Source organism: Hyalella azteca, unplaced genomic scaffold (genome assembly GCF_000764305.2).
Source record: "Hyalella azteca isolate HAZT.00-mixed unplaced genomic scaffold, Hazt_2.0.2 contig1557, whole genome shotgun sequence".
Classification (NCBI taxonomy): Eukaryota; Metazoa; Arthropoda; class Malacostraca; order Amphipoda; family Hyalellidae; genus Hyalella; species Hyalella azteca.
In genome coordinates, this window is record NW_025931866.1 from 498,642 (window position 1) to 521,737 (window position 23,096).

Here is a 23,096-nt window from a genome sequence, read left to right on the forward strand (position 1 = left end):
GGAGAGAACTGCTTTATCAGAGCATCTGTGTTGAAATGCAAGTGTTCAGCGACGATAATGTAAACGATAGATCAAAATTGTTTGCAAGGTGATGCGTCTATCATGTCTGCATCAGGTCAAATTTTATTGAAAGTTGAGAATTTATTTTCATGGTCGCTTGATCATCTACATTCTATAACATCCAAATATATGATAGGTGTTTAAGATATCCCAGCAGTTTGCATGTCAAAACATTAGAGCCTGGCCTCGAGTCACAGCAGAGAATAATAAATAGAAACAGGAAAATATGAGTATCACTGTGATAGAAATAACGGATATACTGATGACCTTCCACCGAAGCGTAAACACAATTTCCCAGCTCAAGAAAGGTGAAGAGGACAACCAGCAATTAAATCGCTGGAGAAAAAGTGACTCCATCTAATAGAGTAACTGATTTTTTTAAATATATATTTTTTATATTCGTAATATGTTCACCGCTGTCGACTAGAATGACGATCATTCAAAAACCAACCTAATGAAAATATCTCACGGATAAAACAGTTTAAAAAGTATATCATTAACCTTTCAAGTAGTAAGCAACTACTTACAGTTTCATAAAAGATTTCTAGTTAGTACTTTTTATTTAAAATCTCAAAAGTGCTCATAATGGAATTCAACATGATCTGACATCAGTCGGAAACATTAAACATACGCCACATTAAAATATGTTTTTAGTGTTCACTTCAAACGAGAGCTAACTCATTCCCATAGCTAAGCTAACTTCAAATGAGAGCTAACTCGTCCCAGTGTTCACTTCCCATAAACTTGAATCAATTGAAATTACACTAAATATTATGAGCCAATATGTAGCATTGGTGGTAGGGGCGACTGATCAGGACCTCTGAATGGTATTCGATCACAATAATTTTGGGGACTATCACGTTACACTTATTCTTATTAATAGTATTATGCCTCACCTCTATAGCTCATGACGAGATTCTCACACTTGTCGCCAGTCGTGCCCAGTGGACACGCGCAGCTGCAGTCCTTCTGCGTGTAGCCGCCGTTCTTGCAGGGCTCAGACTCTTGCTTGCAGGCCTTCAACCAGTCGTCTTTAAGAAGAGATGAATAAATAAATGTGAATGAAAAAATGAATGTGAAATACAAGAAAGTGAATTAATACATGAAAACGTGACCTTATCAGCCATACGTATGGTGTCACCTGTGCAGTTGCACATGGTGTTCAAAAGCCTCACCTGTGCATTTGTACATGGTGTTCATGAGCTTGGCGTTCCAGTGCGCAATTTTATCGCCATCTCCCATGAGAGTTTGAAAACGAACATCTTTAGCGACCATCACGCGTTTGCCGTCTATGCCAAAACTCTGTAGGAGTTAAAAGCAAAGTGAAAATTACTTAAGACAGCATGTAAGAAAATGCTTAGTTACACTACATGTATATATTTATTGCCAAAAATAAATAAATAACTTAACCTGGCTGGACCTAGCCCCTCTAGAAAGGCCTCTAGCACCGTAAAAAAGGGTTTTATTCACCCCTAACTCTAACCATAACCTAACGAGGTTGGCTTTTTTATGTCCGGTAGTGTAGTTCATTTATTTTCGCGCCCAATTTTTAAGTACGAACTAATTGCAGAGTACACAATCCGACGCGATTTTGTCCGGGTTTCTATCCCATATCCGGTAATGTTACCGATTGTTTCCGGTTATTGTTATATATATAATTGAGGTATAAGAGGTATTTGTCACTCGCATCTGATCCTACAATCAGTTAGTGTGTGCCTCGCCCCCCGCCGATTCTTTTGGGTCCAAAATTGTGCATGTATGACTCACCCGGTCGTGGTACTGCATGAGAGAGTAGTAGTCGTAAGGGACTTCGAAGTTGATGGTCGGACCTTTATCATAATTGTGTTTCATGGCAGGCTTAATGTTAGCCATGTACACAATGATGTTGTCGTCCCTGAAAATAAAATCTTAATAAATTATGTGTACTTGAGCAACACAACCTATACCATGTAATCAATATGGACTATTATTATTAAAAAACATCGATAGTGTTTGCCATCGCACACACTTTTTAGAGTTCATACGGAAAATAATTTTATGATAAATGAAGCTTGCAATAATTTTGAATAGAATTAAAATACATTAATTTCTGGGATTTGTCTTCCAATAACATTCGAAATTAAACTCGTGACTATGTCTGATATTCAAGATTCAGCACATGTTTCATTCAATTTTTTTAAATGCAATTGAATTGAAGTTGATCATTAAAATTGTGAAGTAATAAAAAGAAAATGCGCGTCTGCCTCACTCAGAATTCACATCGAAACAAGTGAATAATAAAATAACGAAAAAATTATAGTGCCAAAATGTATTGCCAAAGATAGAGTTCATTCTGAAAGACATCCACTTAAATCTGAAGTACAAGTAATTGTTCAATCAGTGTAGTAGTGAAGTGAGTTTGTGGTAACATAGTTTCGTGTGCGAGATTTTTCGTTGCGTCTATTATAGGTTTTTACTTAAATTGAGCAATGAGAAGCCCGATATGGAATNGTTTGTTTTTGCCATAGTTATATGACAATACGGGCCGAAATTCGCAGTGATCAAGTAATTTCTTCCAAACTACTGAACAGATTCGAACGAAATTTTTGAATGTACAGTCCTAACTACCGAACGGTAATGTTTAGCTCGTGAAAATTTTTTCGATTGCGCCTTCGTTCGCGATTTTTTTTTATTTCATTTCACCTACATTCGTGATTTAAACAGCAATACGGGCCTAAATTCGCAGTAATCAAGAAATTTTTTCCAAACTACTGAACAGATTTGAACAAAAAGTAGTATTTAAATACCTAACCTCAGCAATGGTGATGTTTACAATTATTTCGTTTTGACTTCGTTTGCGAGTTATACGGCTATACGTAAAAGGCTTTTGGTTAAACCGGCCGCTAGAAAAGCCGGTCGTTCTTCCTATATCTGTATAACTCGCAAACGAAAGCAAAATAGAAAAATTTTCACGAGCTAAACATCACCGTTGAGAGGTTAGGTATTTATAAACAAAGTTTTGTTGAAATATGTTCTGTGGTTTAGAAGAAATTTCTTGATCACCGCGAATTTAAGTGACAAATTACTCGGCGATATGGGCCGAATATAAGGAAGAGTGAAATCAAGAATGACGGTGAAATGGAAAAAAACTCGCAAACGAAGGTAAAATTTAAAAAAATTTATAAGCTAAAAAATCGCCGTTTGGTAGTTGGAATGTATATATTCAAAATTTCGTTCAAATCTGGTTCAATAGTTTGGAAGAAATTCTTTGATCACTGCGAATTTCGGCCTGTTTCGCAATATACGCGTAACTCACGAATGAAGGTGAAATTTAAAAAAAAATACCAGCTAAACATCACCGTTAGGTTCTGATGAATACGTGTTCAAAGTTTCATTGAGCTGCGTTCATTAATTTGGGAGATATTACTTGATACTTGAATTTGGAGATTGGTCGTGAGACCGGCCACGAGTCTGGCCGTAAATTCGCCCGCGACATCCTAGGTTTCTAGTGCTGAAACAGTTAAAACAGCTGAAAAAACATATTGGTTCACTTAATGGGTTATATTTGTGAAATACACATTTGTGTTTAACCTTTATCTTTTAAAATTGCAGCGTAATAAATTTCAAGAAAGAGGCGTATGTCTGTGGGGGGCGCTAGAAATTCACCAATGAGCCGAAGGAGGCGCCAGCCTGAAAAAGTTTGGGAACCACTGACCTAACCTCATCGGGCTAGAATTGCTCGCAAAATAGAAGTTTACGAGTGCCACACAATGAAGTTGCATATTTCTTATTTATCTCGATTGCCGCAGAAACCTTTTTGCGTGAAATATTTTCAAACATTCAGTGAATTTCTTAAACATGATTACGAATTCTCTGGAACATCTTGACTAATCCATATCTCACAATTAACATCGTAAAGGACGCACCCGTTCTTCTCAACTCCTACCTGCAGGTGGGTATGGCCTCGGTGGTGAAAGTAGCCTTGTAGCCTCTGTATTTGTTTTTCTTGCCATATTTAGAGTAGTCATTGTTCATGTAATGAAGGATGAGCTCCGACTTGTCACTTTTGAACGCTGTTCCTTTCTCAATTTCTTCGCCACAAAATCTAAAAAAAATCACGTAAAGTTTAATACAGCGTTCATAATGCAGACCAAAATATTAATTTCTAATCCTTCATGTTAATTTATTGAAATTTTTTTCATTAGTTAACACAGGGAATTTTTCATACTTTTTCATAATCGTGATCAAATGATGAAAATTCTAGCTATGTTGATATTACACGCAGCAGGCAATAAGTAAATGAATGAGTTAATGAATTTGCTTCATTCATACGTTAATCAAAAACCATGACAAAACAAGCCATACATTTTCCCCTCCGGCACTGAAACGTCGGAGCGGATCTCGAGGAAGCTAAAGTCGCAGCGATTACTACTGTCACTGCGTGGCTTGATTTCGAAGTCGTCGAACTTCACCACCGCTCGCTGGCACTCCGGGGCACGGAAAACCTGCGTGTACTGAGTTTCTGGGGAAATTAAATTACACGGGAGTTATAATACTTGGCTCAGAAGCACATAAGTTATTATTTGTAGGTCATACAGTCGCTCGATAGAACACAGACAGTATAGGAGTAATAATTTTTAGGCCGTATTGCTCGATAGAACACAAGATAGTTTAGGAGTAATCATTTTTAGGCCGTACAGTTGCTCGACAGAACACAGACAGAATAGAAATAATTATTTTTAAGCCATATAGTTGCTCGACAGAACACAACACGAGGTCACGTAATAGTAACTCAAAAACAAAATGACAAAAACGTAACCTAACTATCGATAAAATTATTGTATCTACAGGCGGTCCCTAACACCGTGACTTCACGTTTTCGTCGATTTTGAGAAAATGCGCTCTCTGTCAGTCACTGCAGTGAGTACTGAGTTATATTTTTTTCTCCATTTATCACCTGACTTCGGAAAATGTACTTCTACTCATTTTACTCTGTAAATTGTTGCTATTAATTGAAAACTTTATGGCTTAAACAAAGTGCTTCAATTAAGCAAAGATATTATATTTTATTGGGAGGGAAATATTGAGAAATCAATTGTCTTGGCATGTTTTAATTATCATTTTACTCTTTTTACTATGAGTATTTATCGCGACAAACTTGGGAAATTCCCTGAAACACCAACAGTTTTTTATTGTAATTAATACGAAAATGAAACAAAAAAAAGCGCCCTATGAGTATTTTCTTGCACTCATAAAAAACTTTCAATATTTATTACAGCCAATTCGTGCCAAGGTCCCCAGTTGCCAAGGTCAACCGATTTCAGCCAAAGTCTGCGTTGCTATGCATGAAATTTCAGCCATTTTAATTTCCCAGTGACCGCCACTAGCCAAGTCCGTATATATGAAACCCCAACAGTTGAAAAAAATGAAGGTTTTATGATTCAGTCAGAACCTTCTAGCAGACTTAAACATCTTATTCCTATAGGCCTGCAAACGGGATAATGCTTGCAATTCACAAATTAAGAATAAGACATGAAAGTTATGCCGCATATTGCTGTCTCTGATCAATGCCAGTGCGCGGTAAAAACACCATTACCTTGTAGATTTACACTTGGTTGTTACATAAAAAATTTAATCCATTTATACCACTCAAGATACTTGCGGAGATTTATTTCACCCGAATGCTGCTGAAAAAAAAAGTCTGGATAAATTTTAGGCATACAGCAACATTTTTAAATATAATTTCGAATTCCTTGCAACAGCATGACTCATTCATACTTTACAATGGTCATTGAACAAAACACATTCGTTTTTCTTCATCATACCGGCAATTAAGAATAGCCTTGATGTGAACTTCAAAAATGAACGATGAACTTCAATTTTTTATACTTTAACAGAGATCTTTAACCAGTCCGGGCTTATAACCGCTGTGGATTGAAGCCCATCGCGATTTTCTGCAGGAACGGGAGGGTGAGGGCAGTAGAATGTCCAAGTTCCAAACTATTTGGCGAGAGGACGGTGGCAAGCCAGGCAAGGGAAACCGACATTTTGGGGAATATGCGCCGCTCCAGGACCTCAACTGCCGGGCAGAGAAGGTAGATGAAACGGTAGGACGAGCCCTGATCACTGAGTATACCGGGCTTTGAAATAGGGATAGTTATGGAGTTCTTCCAGGTGGCCGAAATAGAAGCCGAGGAGTCAGAGATGTTGAAAATGTGAGTGATGAATTAATTGGAGGTCGCTTTGGCCAAGGTGCTTGAGATGGATGGTTTTGAGGTCCTCTGGTCGGACCAAATATGGCGCATGAGGCAGCGGGTGGTGGAGCTTTGGGAGAGGAGGCAGTTGGAAGTGAGTAGCTTGTAAAGAGTAAATATCAAGCGCTAGGAAGTGAGGGGGTGTGATTAATTTTGTAGGTTGATTGATGGGGTGGGCGGGAGAGCTTCCCGGTAAGAGAACGAAAAAGATCCCAGTGCCTATATGTAGCGGATCTCGCTACATAACGACTTTTTTATTTAGAAAAATAGTGTAGAGAAAATGCATGCTAGTGCATTACCGCATCCGTTGGCAAGATCACATATACTGCCGACTCTCAGTCACTCACAGCTCACTCTTATTACAGGCTACAGCCGCTGCTCTAGCAGGATCGTGTTGAGCTGACTTATAATAACTTATGCATTATGCTTCNTCACCACGTGCTCCCGAGACCTCGTCATCGCCACGTGCCCTCGTCTCCTAGTTCGCCCCGTTGCCAACATCATCCAACAGGTCACGTGAGCTAAGAATAAAATACTTACAATTGTTAATTTGTTGTCATTGACCAACCAATTCCACCAAGCCGCCCTAGTTTATTTTAATCTGTTCCTATAAGCATGACTCGTGTTACCCTGGACTTGTAAACCCCTGAAAAGAAGTCGAATTATTAAACGTGGTTGAGTGCTAGCCCCCATACTTACATGGATGAGTGCGTCTGTTGCACGACGCAAGATGCTTCCGATTCCCTAGCATGGACCGGTATGGAAAGATAAATTTCCAGGTTGAGCTCTGGATGTCGGTGGTCATTAGATTCTAGTGCTTTGGCGTCATCCCGTTGGTAAAAAAGCAACCCAGGGCCAGGGTTGACGGAGGGGGAGAAAACTTTCCGGAGACTATTGGGTATATATTGTTTAATTGCAGTAGTTATGACGACTCTCATGGTCACCTCACCTCCACACCTGGCGGGGGTGGGGGGGGGGGTGGACCACCGCGAGTGACCCCTCTAAGGGCAGTCCGATGGACTATTTAGAATTTGAAACAAGAACCAACACCAGGGGCCATGGCTATAAAGTAAAAAAAACTGCGTTGGAACACATCCATGCGGCCACATTTCATCTCGCTTCGAGTCAACGACATGTGGAACAGCCTCCCTGATAGCATCGTTGACGCTCTGAGTATGAACACCTTCAAAAAAACAGACTAGATGAAGCTATGCAGGAGCACATGTTCGGTCTTAAAATGCCTAGCAGCTTACGGACCAGGCAATAAGTCCAGCAGCCATCTCAATCAATCGTCAGTTATAACATAACATAACATAGCGATGTCGACGCTGAAGTGTAGGCCTGATGTGGCCTGTCGCCGATTCTTTCCAATTGAAACAAGAACCAACACCAGGGGCCACGGCTATAAGCTAAAAAAACTGCGCTGCAACTTTTATTGTAAGCAAATCAACTATAGCATTAAACTTATGTTTCATTCCTGTTGATGTAAATCTTACAAAATCGTGACTTTCGAACTGCTTGGATGCATATAAGCTAACTTAAATACTAAAATGCAAAGTTTTACTTGCTTGCTACATTTGTTCTTCTCATTATTTTATTATCAATCTGATGAACAAAAAAAATGTTTATTTGCTGCAGGGGCTTGCACACGCTATTCACCACTTAGCTTTCAACGCAGTCAATATGTACATAAATTTATTCGTTGCTGAGTTTATCAACTCAGCGCCATAAACATAAACGCGAAAAATACTTCAGGCGAAATGAGCCACGGGTCAGAAAACTTTTTGTGACCGTGAATACAATGCAATACAGAAATATCATGATTTGAAAATTTATTGCCATTTTTACGATAGATTGAGTGATTTAGTTTGCAATGCTGGTCAAATAATTGTTGGGTGGCGAGCCGTGTGGCAGGTTGAACCTAAATTTTGGCTGGTGCGTTCCATGCCAACAGAGGTTGTCAAAGTCAGTGAAAAAGCACCTACAATAATGTGTATTCATGTTGAGCCTCTACTGTATATGCGATATGAATGCCTAACTTCAAGATAAGCACACATTATAATGAAATATCTTATGGTAACAGCCGTAAACAGTAACGACACAGAAATTGTAATAACCGTACGAATGAATGACACGACCGTCAATATGCAAAGTCATCATCACTATACAGTAAAAATTATGCTTGAAGGAAGAAAAGTTTACTCGCGAAAGACCATCATGTTATTACAAATTTGTGAGCAACCATTTTATTGATCTAACGCTGGCAAGAGATGACATTTCCGTTAAACATAAAGTCTTTTCTGTTATTACTTGTAATTGAATTGTATTACAATTAAACCTTAAATTCTAGGGAAGACATCAATACAGGCATTGGATCTCAGAGCTCACCTTGACCAGCTGACAAGAGAAGACGTCTCACTATGATGACGTCTGATCGCACTCTCCACTTATACTGTGTGGATGGGGAGGTGAAGTGAGGATGGGGAGAATGAAGTGTACAAATATTATCCCAGAGAATTTGCAGTAAAAAATTAAAAGAAGAGCAATGAATATGAGAATGATTTAACGTAAAACGGAACTTCGACGAGTAATGAAAAGAAGGGAATGGAAGAGTGGCGTGCTGCCACTGAGTAGAAGAAATTGAGTGAGTAGAAGTCATTTTCATTGAATTTAATTAACATAAATTTTTAATTTATATAATTTGAAATATTAACATTTTTTGCCATTTACCAGATATTTATTTTGGAATGCTAATTTTTCATCAACAGGATAACGTAAACTCGTCTGATCTTAATTAAAGACAATAAAATTATTTACAAATATATCCTCTCTACGAAATTCTCTAAGAAAACGCCATATACTTTAGGTCTATTTTTTTTTGAAAAAATATTAAAGTTTAAACAGTAAACTGAATCAAAAATCAAAATTAATCCCTGCAACGTTTGTAAGGACATTATTTTTGACTCATATGACTATCAAATAGTCTATAAATACCAAGAGAATATTTGCAAACTTTGTAATGAATTTCAATCACTCTGGCAGACTCTCAATATTTATTGACAATGATTAGATCACTAGTTGAGGGCTGTACGAATAACAATGCTTGAAATGCGGCAGCAATTATCAGCCCGAACATCAGCGAGATCATTCACTTGTATGATGTCTTTAAATTACAAATGAGAATTACCAAAACAATTCTCCTAAAACTTTATTTTAGTGCAAGTATTAGCTTAAACTCTTTTTTTTTAGTCTTAATGTACATCCAGTTTTTACATAAATAATTTTGTACACCACGTGTTAGCTTCTATGCGAGTTTGCGAGTTCGTATCTTACAAACTTTTCGGAACTTACGTGAGAGTTTTAATTTAAAGATAAATTCAAAATGACGCCATATTTATTTTGTAATTTAAGAAATGCGCAATATTGAGCTCACAGATTATTTAATTTAATTAATTCACAGATTATCACTCATCTTCCTTAGCAAGCAAAGCATGATAGCAACCATGCAATCCCTGGAGTTATTAGACAACGACGCGTATGGTAAAACTCACGAATGTGCATTTGAGAATTGAAGAACAATACACGTTGAAGTCTTCTTTTTAGGTAGACCAATGTATATAATGAACATTTCTCAATAATTATTCTATTCCAGTGATATTTTGAACTACGTATTTTGAGGTGCGTAAATTGTATCACTACTCGTGCATTCGATAATTATGAATTCTCTCTAAAAATTTTTAAAAATATTTTGAGAAAAGCATTTCAGGCCACTAAATTTCGAAAACTTATTAAATATTACTGTCATATTCGATGTAATCTTACAAAACTTTTTCGTCGTAATTATGAGTCACAGTAGTACAGATTTTGCAAAAGAAATTTCATTGGCGAGGCTTAAATTTCTAGACACGTGTTTCTTCAGAAATTGGACTGCTGCCCGGCAGCTAGTTTGCTTCGCCTACAACTCTTGTATGTAATAAATATTGGAGGTAAACGTGGTGAAACATCGCATCGATTCACAGTTATCACTCTGTCAAGGTACCAATCATTTTGCACTAAGATTTTGTGCTGATAAATATTGTCGACACTACACACCCACGGGATCATCTTGTTTGTTTTGTGCCAATACGCCACGTTTTATAGTATCTATGCTAAGATTATGTTGACGTACAACTCATTTTAAATTCGATTTCTTGAAATGTATGCGAAATTGTAGTCGTTCGTATAGTCTATCAATTGAACATTAGTTTTTCCAGTACAAAAAAAGTGAGCATAATCAAAATCTTGTTCCAGACTTGAGGTGTATGCAAAGCTCGGAAACCTTGTGGCAAAAAATGTGTTCATTGGAACGTAAAAGCATTGAACCGAAGTTAGTGCTCCAGTTTTTAATTGTCCCGGTAGTCTTGTTTCCAAAGTCTTTGGTCTTTGCAGTTATTATTCTGTTTTTTCTTTGTCAATAACTCCATCGTTAGAGAATCTCGTACTTCTTTTTTATGTATTATGACGAAAGATTTATGTCTGATGGGAGTCAATAGAACCGAGATTTCTGTGCCGGCGAGATTTCTAGCTGTGTGTGCAACAAGATAATGGAATATTTTCCCACACAACACTGGCCCCTGCCGTCTATTTGAACGTAGAGATTAGAAGTCAAATGGCAGATGTTCCATCACTTGAGTCAAGATGATGACTAAGAACGCAAGTTCCATGCGAGCCATCAGTTGGACCGTTGGAAATTAAGGTGTGACACACTAAGTAGTAAAAATTTAACTCAGAGTTATTTTGCAGTGAAAATTTAAAACAGTTGGCCTTCTATTTTAATTCTTAACTAAACGTTAATTCACATTTTTCAAAAGATTTGCATTCATAAAATAACTCAATTATAAAAATTTTATTTTTTGACTTCGTTTCCGAAATTGCATTGCTAAATTAAATGCAATTGAAATGTGATGCGGCAAAAAACATCTAGACATTGGAATTCTGCACATTAAACTTAACTCAATTCGCGATCATGACTATACCTACTACTTCAATAATTAATCTTCAATTCAAAAGTTTTGTATCTTTTTCATCTAAAACTTTGACGTCTGAGTTTTCAAACGGATGTGTCTCATCTTTATATTGAGCTTAAATGTAAACGAACTCTCAAATTTTGAGGCCAAAATTACAATAAATTTCATGAAGCTCAAGAGAAAAAAATTTAACAGTTTTAAAGAAAAAATTACGAGGGACGGAATATAGTCAGATGTCATATTAGATTAGCCACAGTTGCGTTTGATTTCGATCAGTCTAATTTGCACTTGATCGAATAATTACTTTTGCAAGGTTGCTCATGCCACAAATAAACCTCCAAGAAAATGCATAAAAAATTAATTGTAATTGAGGCTTTCTTGGACAAAAGGGTGAACTGTGAACCGTTCTTCAACTTCTTGGAGTTATATTTCACAATAGTGCGGAAAAGATTTGAATGAGCAGAAAAACGAAAAAAAATTCTAGACCCCAAGACTAATTTCATCATGTTTCGAGGGTCGTTTGAAATTTTCAAAATTATGAAAAAATTTCACATGTGTGAAAATTTTCCCTAAAATTCAGATAGCCTTTTTAGAGGTCACAATAATGGGCAAAAATGATCATACAGACGTCTTTAAAATATGTTTTCCAGGTTTCAAAGCCCTACCTTAACAACATTATTTTAGAACTATAAAAAATTATGGGTAAAAGCATATAATGCATACATGTATATCTATCTCAATTTTATCAAAAATAATAATTTCGCTTACTTGAAGGTTGCAATGCGTAGAAACCATCAATATATCACCTCTATTATACATTTTTTAATTTCAAGAGCTCTAATATTATCATCTTCATGGTCAGGGAGTCACTCTAAGAATGACTAATACTCCTATAATGTTACCTTAAGTATTTATGTTGACATAAGGCATCCAGGACTCTCTTTTCTTACTAGTTCCAACCTAGATATTGAATTACAAACTACTTGACCCCTATAATCATAACTCGCAACGTGTTGATACCTTCCAGTCGAGGTAATTCAGAGATTACCCCTTTTTAGAGCATTTTCTCATTTATTGAAAAAAATGCACTATTGTGCTCGTCATGTCCGTCTGTCTGTCTGTCTGTCCGTCCGTGACCTCAAGTTTTCGTCGACGAGAAAATGCGCTCTCTGTCACTCACTGCAGTGAGTACTGAGTTATATATATTTGTCATACCTCTGTTTTGTCGATGCTGAATTCTTGAAGTACTAATAATAGGTCTTCTGATCTAACGCTTTTTTCTGTAAATCATTTCATATGCAATAAATAGGTTCGTGCAATATCGTACCAAAACGTGCTTCGGTACGTACTGAATGGAAGGTTCAATCTATACAGGAGGAATCATTTGATTTACAACGGTTTTTGAAACCAAGGGCCGAGAGAGGATGCTTAAGGATCCAAGTCACGTCATAAGAAAGGAATAATCATATAAAGATATCAACAGGTTATATTCATAAAAAAATTGAATGGCCCTTCTTTTCCATTATAATTCAATTTTATTTCATAATTTTTCTTCATTTTTAGAGCATTTTCTCATGTATGGAAAAAAAGGCGCTATTGTGCTCGTCATTTCCGTTCGTCCGTCCGTCCGTCTGTCCGTTGTTGGGGACTAGTCAATAAATAAATAAGCATTCTCTGACCCCGAACACTTGGCCAATGATCGCAAATAAAAAGGATGAATAAACTGGGGTTCTAGCCCTAATACACTGCCAAATCACAAAAACGGACAGCAAATGATACCGGAACTAATCGCACCAAGATTCCGACAACGAACCGCAGAGACTAGGGGTTCTAGCCTTATACACTGCCAAATCATAAAAACGGACAGTAAATGACACGGGAACTAACCGCACCAAGATACCGACAACGAACCGCAGAGACTAGGGGTTCTAGCCCTAATGCACTGCCAAATCATAAAAACGGACAGCAAATGGTACGGGAACTAGCCGATCCGAGATGCCGACGACCAGCCGCAGTGACTAGGGGTTCAAGCCCTAATGCACTGCCAAGTTCCGATTACTCTCGAGCGTGGAAGGTGTTAACTCCCACGACACGAGAGGCGCGAACGGTACCGCAGAAGCTGTACCAAAACGCTGACAAATATACTCGAGTGCAGAGGTTATTAGCCCCCACAACACGAGAAGGGCTCGGCACGGGTACTAGCCCTACCGAGCGCTACCAGCAACTGGAACTAACCAAGTACTTCACCTATGCCCTTATTAGTCCGTTAGAGGCAATCATTAAGAGTTATCTCCTGAACTACGGTGGCGTTTATTCTTGGTAGCCCAGATCTAGCTACTTGAATTCGAGTCGAAACATGTGCACCCCAACCCAGTAACACTGAACACCCACGACTTTTCCGCGAGGGGTAACTCAGTTAAAATAAGCTTACCTCAACACCCCGTTTACAATGTACAAGAAATAGGCTGATAAAAACGTCTAAATGCAAAAAATAGATAATATAATATATCAAAATAAAATAGAATCATATTATAATCATTTGGTTTTTCAATACACCGAGACAGCCATTGGGCCATCATGCGCCAATATGGAATACCTCAGAAGCTGATCCGGCTAGTCAGGACTCTACTAGGACTTTCAGTGCTCCGTGATTGATGAGAACGAAACAACAGAGTGGTTTCCAGTAAGGACAGGAGTGAAACAGGGGTGTTGCCTGTCAGGATTTTTGTTCCTCCTTGTGATCGACTGGGTAATGCGCAGGACCGTGGAAGGTGAAAGAACTGGGCTCCGATGGAATTTAACGACCATGCTGGAGGACCTTGACTTTGCAGATGGCATTGCCCTTCTGTCTTCAATAATGAATCACCTGCAGCAAAAAACAACCAGGTTAGAGAGTAATGCAGCAAAAGAGGGGCTAAAATTGAATGCCAAGAAATGCAAGATATTGCAGGTCAACAGCAGGAGCAACAACAAGCTGAGGGCTGGAGAGAGAGAGGTGGAGGAAGTGGAGAGCTTCACATATCTGGGTGCAAACGTCACTAAGGATGGTGGGAGCACAGTGGATGTGAGGAGGCGAGTGGCAATGGCAAGCGCGCAATTCAAAAGGCAAACAAACATCTGGCAAGCCGGAAACATCAGTGTAATTTTATCGCCACGTCCCATGAGATTTTGAAAACGAGCATCTTTAGCGAGCATCACGCGTTTGCCGTTCACGCTAAAACTCTGTAGGATAAAAAAGTAGAATGAAAATTACTTAAGGCAGCATGTAAGAAAATACCAAGTTGTATTACATATATAGATATATATGGTGTTCAACAATAAGTGTATAGTAGCTCAGTCTAAGGATAAGTCTCAGCAGCTTCATCAAATAGAATTCTTTGATATTTCAGTAATTTTGAATACTGAAATATATAAATAATTCATACAATCATTTTAGCCATGGTTCAGAAATTGTTGTTTTCAGATGAACGCATGAAAAACAGTCTATGAAAATGATGATGTAAGGCCGAATCCTTTACCTAGCTGCTCTAATTGTGTATTGTAATCGTTGCAACTGCACATGAGCTGTTTATTTATTCACAACTCCAGTTTATTTTGAGTTAAATTCAAATGGCAACGGTTAGGTGTTGACATGGGAGGAGACAGAATAAACAACTTTTTAGCTGAATGTATAATTCATTCGACCAATCATTGTCGACAAAAACTTTGGCTTTTGGAAAAAAAACTTTTCTTTCTTTAAAATTTAGTCCTTAGGCAATGTCCCCGTACTGCGGGCTGCATCTCGAGAAATTCTTTCAAAAGTAAAGATTTTTTTCATTTATGATTGGTTAGAATAATTTGATGTGATCATTCATATGGAAAAGCATAACATTCATTAGTAGAAATAATTGAAAAGTCACAGTTGGGTAGGATGTCAGATAGAAACCAGTAACCACTTGGCATGTGTGAGTCCTTCGAGTCTGTTCCTGAAATACGTTAGCAGGCGCATCGCCCACACTGATCCTGCAATGTTCCCAGTCATGGTAGTGCATGTATAACTCTCCCAGTCATGGTAGTGCATGTATGACTCTCCCAGTCATGGTAGTGCATGTATAACTCTCCCAGTCATGGTAGTGCATGTATAACTCTCCCAGTCATGGTAGTGCATGTATGACTCACCCCTGCAAAGTACTGCATGAGAGAGTAGTAGTCGTAAGGGACGCCGAAGTTGATGGTCGGTAATATTTTATAATTATATTTAAGGTCTGGCTTAATGTTTTCCTCGATCACAATCATGTTTTCGTCCCTGAAAATAAAATTAGAATAAATTACGAGTAATTGTGCAGCACATCCAATACCATATAATCAATATCATCGACAAAATGGAATATTATTGTTAAAAAACATCGATAGTGCTTGCTATCGCGCACACTTTTTAGAGTTCATACGGTAAATAATTTAATGATAAATGAATTTTTCAAGAATTTGAAGCAGAATTTAAATATATTAATTTCTGGAATTTGTCTCAAATAGGGTTCAAAATTAAACTCGTGATGATGTGACATATTCAATATTCAACACATGTTCGATTAAATTTTTTAAATGCAATTGAATTGGAGTTGATCAATAAAATTGTGAAGTAATGAAAAGGAAATGTGCGTCTGCCTCACTCTAAATTCACATCGAAACAAGTGAATAATAAAATAACGAAAAAAATTATTTTGCAAAAATGTATTGCCAAAAGTAAATTTCATCTTAAAAAATAGCAACGAAAATGTGAAGTACAGATTATTGTTCACTCAGTGTGGAAGTGAAGTGAGTTTATGGCAACATACTTTCGTGCGCGAGCTTTTTCGTTGTTTCTTCTGTAGGTTTTGACTTTAATTGAGCAATGAGAAGCCTGAAAAGGAGTCTCGGAGAGCGAAGAGTGAGAGTCAGTGAATTCAGTCAAGTCAGTGACGCAAATGGTGAAATTCGGTGAAAGAAAACAAAGCGTCTTAGTGAAATCCTTCAAGGCATCACTAATACGTGTGTATTAGTATTAGTAAATCTTCGAAATCCCGAGAGTATCTCTTCTGATAGTTTATAAATAGATTTTGAAGTGAAGGCTAGTCAGTAAAAGCTGATGAACAATATGGCTTTTATAATCTAAAGCTTCAAAGTTCATTTTTATTCCTTCTGTTCGCAGAGACCAATTATTTTATTCCTGGATAAAAATCAGTTACACTAACTACATGAAAAGACGATAGGGCAGAATAGGCCTAATCTTCAACACCAAATCTTACTATACATACAAATACTGCTCTTATTTTATAATGCAGTGGTGAGTTTCGCGTATGGCGCGGCCTAAATCAACTTCGAAAACAAACGGTCGTAGGAAAAGATAAATAAAGGTAATTAAGGATAAATTATAATGGGAATTTTCAGTTTAAGGATATTTTCGGTTAAGGATAAATTATAATGGTTGTGTCGCCCAATGGCGGTGTGTCGCCCAATGGCACTGACGGAAAATGCGTCTATGTGAATGGCCAAAGGTCACAATTATTCAATTGTCTTCAATTCGAGCAAAGTATTAACCAAGCTTCGTAGAAACAAAGTTCAAGGTTGTCTTTAGGGATTATATGGATTATTTATTTATTAAGTTTTTATTAGAGTGAATCTAAGGTTACTTTAGCCAAATCAGCCAATTTACTTTAGTAATGTTCATGCCGTCGATGTGTAAAGTACATCCTCGTGTAAATAGAAATAAGTGAATACAGTGAATGTTAGGTCATAAGTTTTTTGTAATGTTGGTCATGCGTGTATATTTTGCTTTTAAATATTTATTTAGGAAGCATTTTTGAAAGGTTAGATTTTATAATTGTCAATGTATTTATATGATCCGGTAATGTGATAGAAATTTTCTTCTCTTATCACTATACCTTCCTAATATAAACCGCTAAGTTCATGCACTTGCATACCTCACATCGCGTAATCGTTCGTGCACTCTCACAAACAAACCCTCACATACCTCACATCACGTAATCGTTCGTACACCCTCACAAACAAACCCTCACATACCTCACATCACGTAATCGTTCGTACACCCTCACAAACAAACCCTCACATACCTCACATCACGTAATCGTTCGTATACCCTCACAAACAAACCCTCACATACCTCACATCACGTAATCGTTCGTACACCCTCACAAACCTGTCGCTTCGTGATTGTTCGTGCACCATCCCCAACGCGTGGCCGATCTCGTGAGTCGGTCCCCTTTCCTGTAAAAAAAACCTCGTAAACCCACTGTTGTTATTTGAGAACTGGAATTATATTGGACCTTGGATAAGCCTTGATATGCAGATAAATTATTCAAATGCCTTTTAACATTCAATACATCACTCACCCTACGATAAAACCATAAACATCATAGTTCAGGACTCACGTTCATGAAATTTTGTGATAAAGTACATGCTTATTAAATATTCCATATTAAAATGACAAAACTGGGCTTTGTTCATATATGTACACATATGCTATAATAAGTAAATAATCATCTAGCTTATGAAATAACGTAACTGGATTGGAACCCAGTGGTCAAGTCATAAATTTTCATTCGGTACTCCTCTTTTTCAACAGAATATATAATAACCAAACGCTAAATTGTAGGTATAATGTTATGAAACCAAGTTTCCGTTAAGTCTTATAATCATTTGGAAGTGATTTTGATTTCAAGAATAAAACGGTCTACATGCAAGAAATACCTTCAACAATCTTTCAAATATTATCTTAAGCTCATTTTGGGACCGTTATTGCTCTATATTAAACCTTCAACGCACAATATAGACAATGCCACTAAAGTTGCCACTTAACTAACATTAAAATTACAAGTAAATTTTCAACAATTTGAAACAGAATTTGAAACAAGAAGCAACACCAGGGGCCACAGCTATAAACTAAAAAAACTACGCTGCAACTTCTCCACGCGACAAAATTTCTTCTCGCTTCGAATCACCGACATGTGGCACAGCCTCCCCGATGACATCGTTGGCGCTCCAAGTATGAACGCGTTCAAGAACAGACTAGATAAAGCTATGGAAAAATATATGTTCAGATTTGAAATGCCTAGCACCATATCGAACCCGGTGGAAGTCTAGTAGCTACTTCAAAATTTCGTCAGTCGTGAAAATATCCGGTCAAATGACACGGCTTTAGATCTTCTGTGAACAAGGCACGAAAAAAAAAAAAGAATCGGCGACAGGCCACATCAGACCTGCACTTAAGCGCCGAGATCAATATGTTATGTTATGTTAACTGTTTTTGCAGACGGTCGCGACTTGCTGCTTCTTATTCAAACAATATTGATAACAGATGAAGTATACGAAACATGTTGCTTAAAAGAAAAGATAATTCACCATTCACAGTGGCACGTACAGGGCAATCTGCGAGGCTGACAGGTGTAGGTTTGCCCTCCCAGTAACCTATGGTGGCGTAACAGAATTTATTGAGCCAGAAGTTCATGTAATCGACGCGCTCATCTGACTCTGCCATCTTAGAGAACTTGATGCATGTCTTGGCCTCCCAGGCAGCGATCGCTGAGTTTAGAGCAGTCGTGTCTACTCCCGCTGCCGAGTCAAAGTGAAAAAAATGTTAAAAACTGTTAATATATACATATATTCCTCTTATTCATCCCCCGTTAATGGTACAGATGAATAAAAGCTCAGTAACACTTGTGATAGGCGGTATTTCATTATTTTACACGTAGTTTTGCCAAACGTTTAAAGTTCTGCTCATTTGTGAGATTATCTTCCACAATATTCAGGTAGAACGAAAGGTTCATAAAGTTCATATTTCACGGCAAGCAGTAGAAAATTTTAGATCTTGTAAGCTTGTCAAGTTTTCGTGTTTGAGATTGTGTACTTGATGCCTGAATAAAATGTTCAGTGATCAAAATAGTAAGGAAATAAGAGTTCCATGCAAAATAAGTGTTTGTCCATGCCCATATTCATTTTCGGCCTGTTTTATTTCGAAACTGTTAATTGGATTCGGGTTGAAAAGATTCCGGAGGACGTAATTCAGGAAAATGAATTGGGAAAAATAATTCTCAAATTTCATTCATTCTTTCCTCGGCTTCGTAGCATACGCTTGCTAGTTTGATACGAAAGGAAAACGAAAAAGGTGATCAAACTGCATTCAATGCAAGATTGATTTTGCAACGCTTTAAGCTGGTATAGACTCACGATCCGATATTTTGTAGAAAATATTCACAACTCCGTCCTTTTTGGGCCAAAGCCTTTCCATTGCCAACAAGTTTTTATCAAGAAAACGGTCCCATTGCTCCGCAGAATACAGGATGTCGGCTATCAAGACGGATCCGTCTGCTCGGCGTTGCACATCCTGGAAAACATTTTGAAATGAAATAAAGTGCATCGTCATGTTGAACTACATACAGAAATGATATATATTTCAATTGCCTGTAAATCCCTGCGTGAAGTTTGCGAAAGTACATCACTAATCCGAGCTATAATAAAGTCAGTTAATTCTATACTATCTTAGCGTATGTTACTAAATGAATATGGATTAACGCTCGATTACTGTATTTCTTAAAATATGGTAGCATGGCAAGTGCCATTAATTTTATTTACAAATATCTTACTTCTTTCTATCGAAGAATTTTTGCACATATTTTATCGTGTTTATTAATGGTTTCTTTGAAACATTACTCAATTATTGTGCAGAGATTTCCATGATTTTCATACAAATTTTCCAGCTCCGAAAGCTTAATTGACCCCTCTGAAGTATTGTTTAAAATGGACAGTCTTAACGTGAAGCAATACCAATCTTTCGAAAAGGAACTGTACCATTGGAGCGGCATCGATGTTCGCCAAGCAGAGGCAGAGCATCAGGAACGTTTGAAGCGTCTCCCGTCGAACCATTTTGACAACTATCACTGCACTATTGAAGAAAATAAAACGCTCGTGTAAGGTATTGTCATACATTTTGAATGTATTCATTGCAATAAATTAAGGTAAAAGAACGTAAGTGATCATGCGAAATAAGCAGCGAGTTACGATTTTTGACGAGCAGAAAAATGAGTTCTAAACTTAAATGCATGACAATCGTCGGTGTTATTTCTTATCAAATGACTTTAGGCTATTATAACTCATGTAATCATATATATTTAAAAAGATTATTATATTATAAAAAGACAGATTTTTTGTATATAATCAGATGATGTAAAAAATTATATTATAAAAGTATATTATAATATATATTATATCAAAATGTATATTATATAAAATTGTTTATACACGTGCGATTGATGACCAGAGAATTAAATTAGTTGATTTATATTATCAGGGAATGGAACTTTTCTTCAGATGACAGTAGATCAAAAGGCAAATTTCAGGAAGTAGTCTTTCTTTATTAACGACGTTTCGAATGCAACAAACATTCATTTTCAAGTTGGAAGAGGCATTAAATATTGACATTTTGGTGGAAATAAGTACATAATATAAGTAAATAGGATACACAGTAAAATTTTGGACCAAAAATTATTCGGAAAACTAAGAGTTCAGACAAATCCGGCAGTCAGAAAATAGATAGCTGGAGTCCAATCTGTAGAGATGAGAGGTTCAGCTATCGTCGGTCGGTTGTTGTCAGGCCGCTGCATGATCACGATGCTGGTGAGTACGTTCAGCAAAATGCCAGTGACGGTCTGGTTGTAAGCTTGTCTCGCGTGGTTCACCTGCCCTCTACAGTAGTTTGAAGGTAGCTAATGAGACAGCGGCTCGGTGTCTTGATTGTTTGTCCAATTTGTCCGATGTTGTTCAAAACATGAAGAAGTCTACAACATTCTTTGAAGCAAAATTTATAGCCGAATAATATAAAAATAGACACCGGCCTCTCGGATAACTCCCGCATTTTTGCAGGGGCCTTTGTTGCTCTTGGTTTGGAATTTGACGTTGTTGTCAAGGGTGTCACGAAAAAGAAAAAAAAGTCATCTGAAGAAAAGTTCCATTCCCTGATAATATAAATCAACTAATTCTCTGGTCATCAATCGCACGTGTATAAACAATTAAATTCTGCCATCTATTACTAATTATATAAAAAGTATATAAATGACAGACTTTTGGAAAGAAATGCAGGAGGGAGATATAAGATACCCTCTTTGATAATTTTATTGTAAGAATATCAGCTAAGCATTAAATTCATGCTTCATTCCTGTTGAAGTAAATTCTAGTAAATCGTGAGTTTCGAACAGCATGGATGATATACAAATGCAACATGAATACTAAAATGCAAACCATTACTTGCTTCCTACGTATGTTCTTCTCATTATTTTATCATTAATTCATCTGATAAAGAAAAAAATATAACTCAGTACTCACTGCAGTGAGTGACAGAGAGCGCATTTTCTCGTCGACGAAAACTTGAGGTCACGGACAGACAGACAGACGGACAGACAGACGGACATGGCGAGCACAATAGTGGATTTTTTCCATAAATGAGAAAATGCGCTAAAAAGTATATTTGCGGCCGGGGCTTGCACACGCTATTCACCACTTAACTTTCAAAGCAGTCAATGTACATTAATTTATTCGTTTTTTTTATATCGTTCATGCCCATAACTCATCAACTCAGCGCCAAGAACATGAACACGAAAAAAATGACTTTAGACAAGATGATTTACGATTCAGAAAATTTTTTGTAACTGTGAATAAAATGCAATACATTAATATTAAGATATGAAATATTATTGATATGTTTTTACGATAGATTGAGTGATTGAGTTTGAAATGCTGGTCAATTCATTGTTGGTTGGCGAGCCGTGGGGCAGATTGAGTCTAAATCTTGGCTGGTGGATTCAAGGCCAAGTAACAAAATATATCTTTTATATTTTTATGTTATTTTTTATATTATATTATTATCATATTAATAATATATTTTATATGATATTTTTATATTATTATATCATTTTTGGATATATATATATATATAAATATCTTTTGGTTACAGCCATAAACAGTAACGACACGGAAATTGTAACAGCCGTACGAATGAACAACACGACCGTCAATATGCAACATCATCATCAGTGCAGTAAAAATTATGCTTTAAGAACGAAAAGTTTACTCGAGAAAGAAGACCATCACGTTATTACAAACTTGTCAACAACCATTTTATTGATCTAACACTGGCGAGAGATGACATTTTCGTTAAACCATAATTTTTCTGTTATTTCTTCGCAATCGAATTATATTAAAATTATGCCTTAAATTCCAAGGCAGACAATAAATAAAGGCGTTGGATCTCAGAGCTCACCTTGACCAGCTGACAAGAGAAGACGTCTCACTATGATGACGTGTGATCGCACTCTCCATATATACTGTGTGGATGGGTGAGGTGAAGAGAGGATGGGGAGAAGGAAGTGTACAAATATGATCCCAGAGAATTTGCAGTAAAATAATTAATAGAAAATAAATGAAAATGAGAATTATTTAAGTAAAACGGAACTTCGACGAGTAATGAAAATGGGGGAATGGAAGAGTGGAGGCACGGGGAGTGGAAGGGTAATTTTCATTTAATTTTGATCAATATAGTTTTTAATATGATATAATTTTGAATATCAACATTTTTTTGCAATTTACAAGATATTTTTGTTGGAATGCTCATTTTTCCTCAAAAGAATAACTTATACTCGTCTGATCTTAATTAATAACTATAAAATTATTCACAATCAATATCCTCGAATCGAAATTGTCTGAAAAATACCGTAGATCTTAGTTTTATTTTTAAAAGTGGGAATATGTTCATAAATAAGTTTATTGTTTA

At 36.9% G+C, this 23,096-nt stretch overlaps 1 protein-coding gene across 1 annotated transcript in view; it reads right to left on the reverse strand.

The window, feature by feature from the left end:
- The window catches only part of LOC108683186 (blastula protease 10), a 31,227-nt gene extending 8,503 nt beyond the window's left edge, over nucleotides 1-22,724 (reverse strand). Inside the window, exons 1-8 of the mRNA XM_018172479.2 lie at nucleotides 22,587-22,724; nucleotides 20,123-20,216; nucleotides 19,502-19,658; nucleotides 18,696-18,886; nucleotides 17,475-17,542; nucleotides 1,828-1,954; nucleotides 1,236-1,362; nucleotides 957-1,091 (exon numbers count right to left, since the gene is read on the reverse strand). Coding sequence (XP_018027968.2) covers nucleotides 957-1,091; nucleotides 1,236-1,362; nucleotides 1,828-1,954; nucleotides 17,475-17,542; nucleotides 18,696-18,886; nucleotides 19,502-19,658; nucleotides 20,123-20,216; nucleotides 22,587-22,645 — 958 coding nt within the window. The 5' untranslated portion in view covers nucleotides 22,646-22,724. The remainder of the gene's footprint in view (nucleotides 1-956; nucleotides 1,092-1,235; nucleotides 1,363-1,827; nucleotides 1,955-17,474; nucleotides 17,543-18,695; nucleotides 18,887-19,501; nucleotides 19,659-20,122; nucleotides 20,217-22,586) is intronic.
- Between the last annotated feature and the right edge of the window lie 372 nt (nucleotides 22,725-23,096).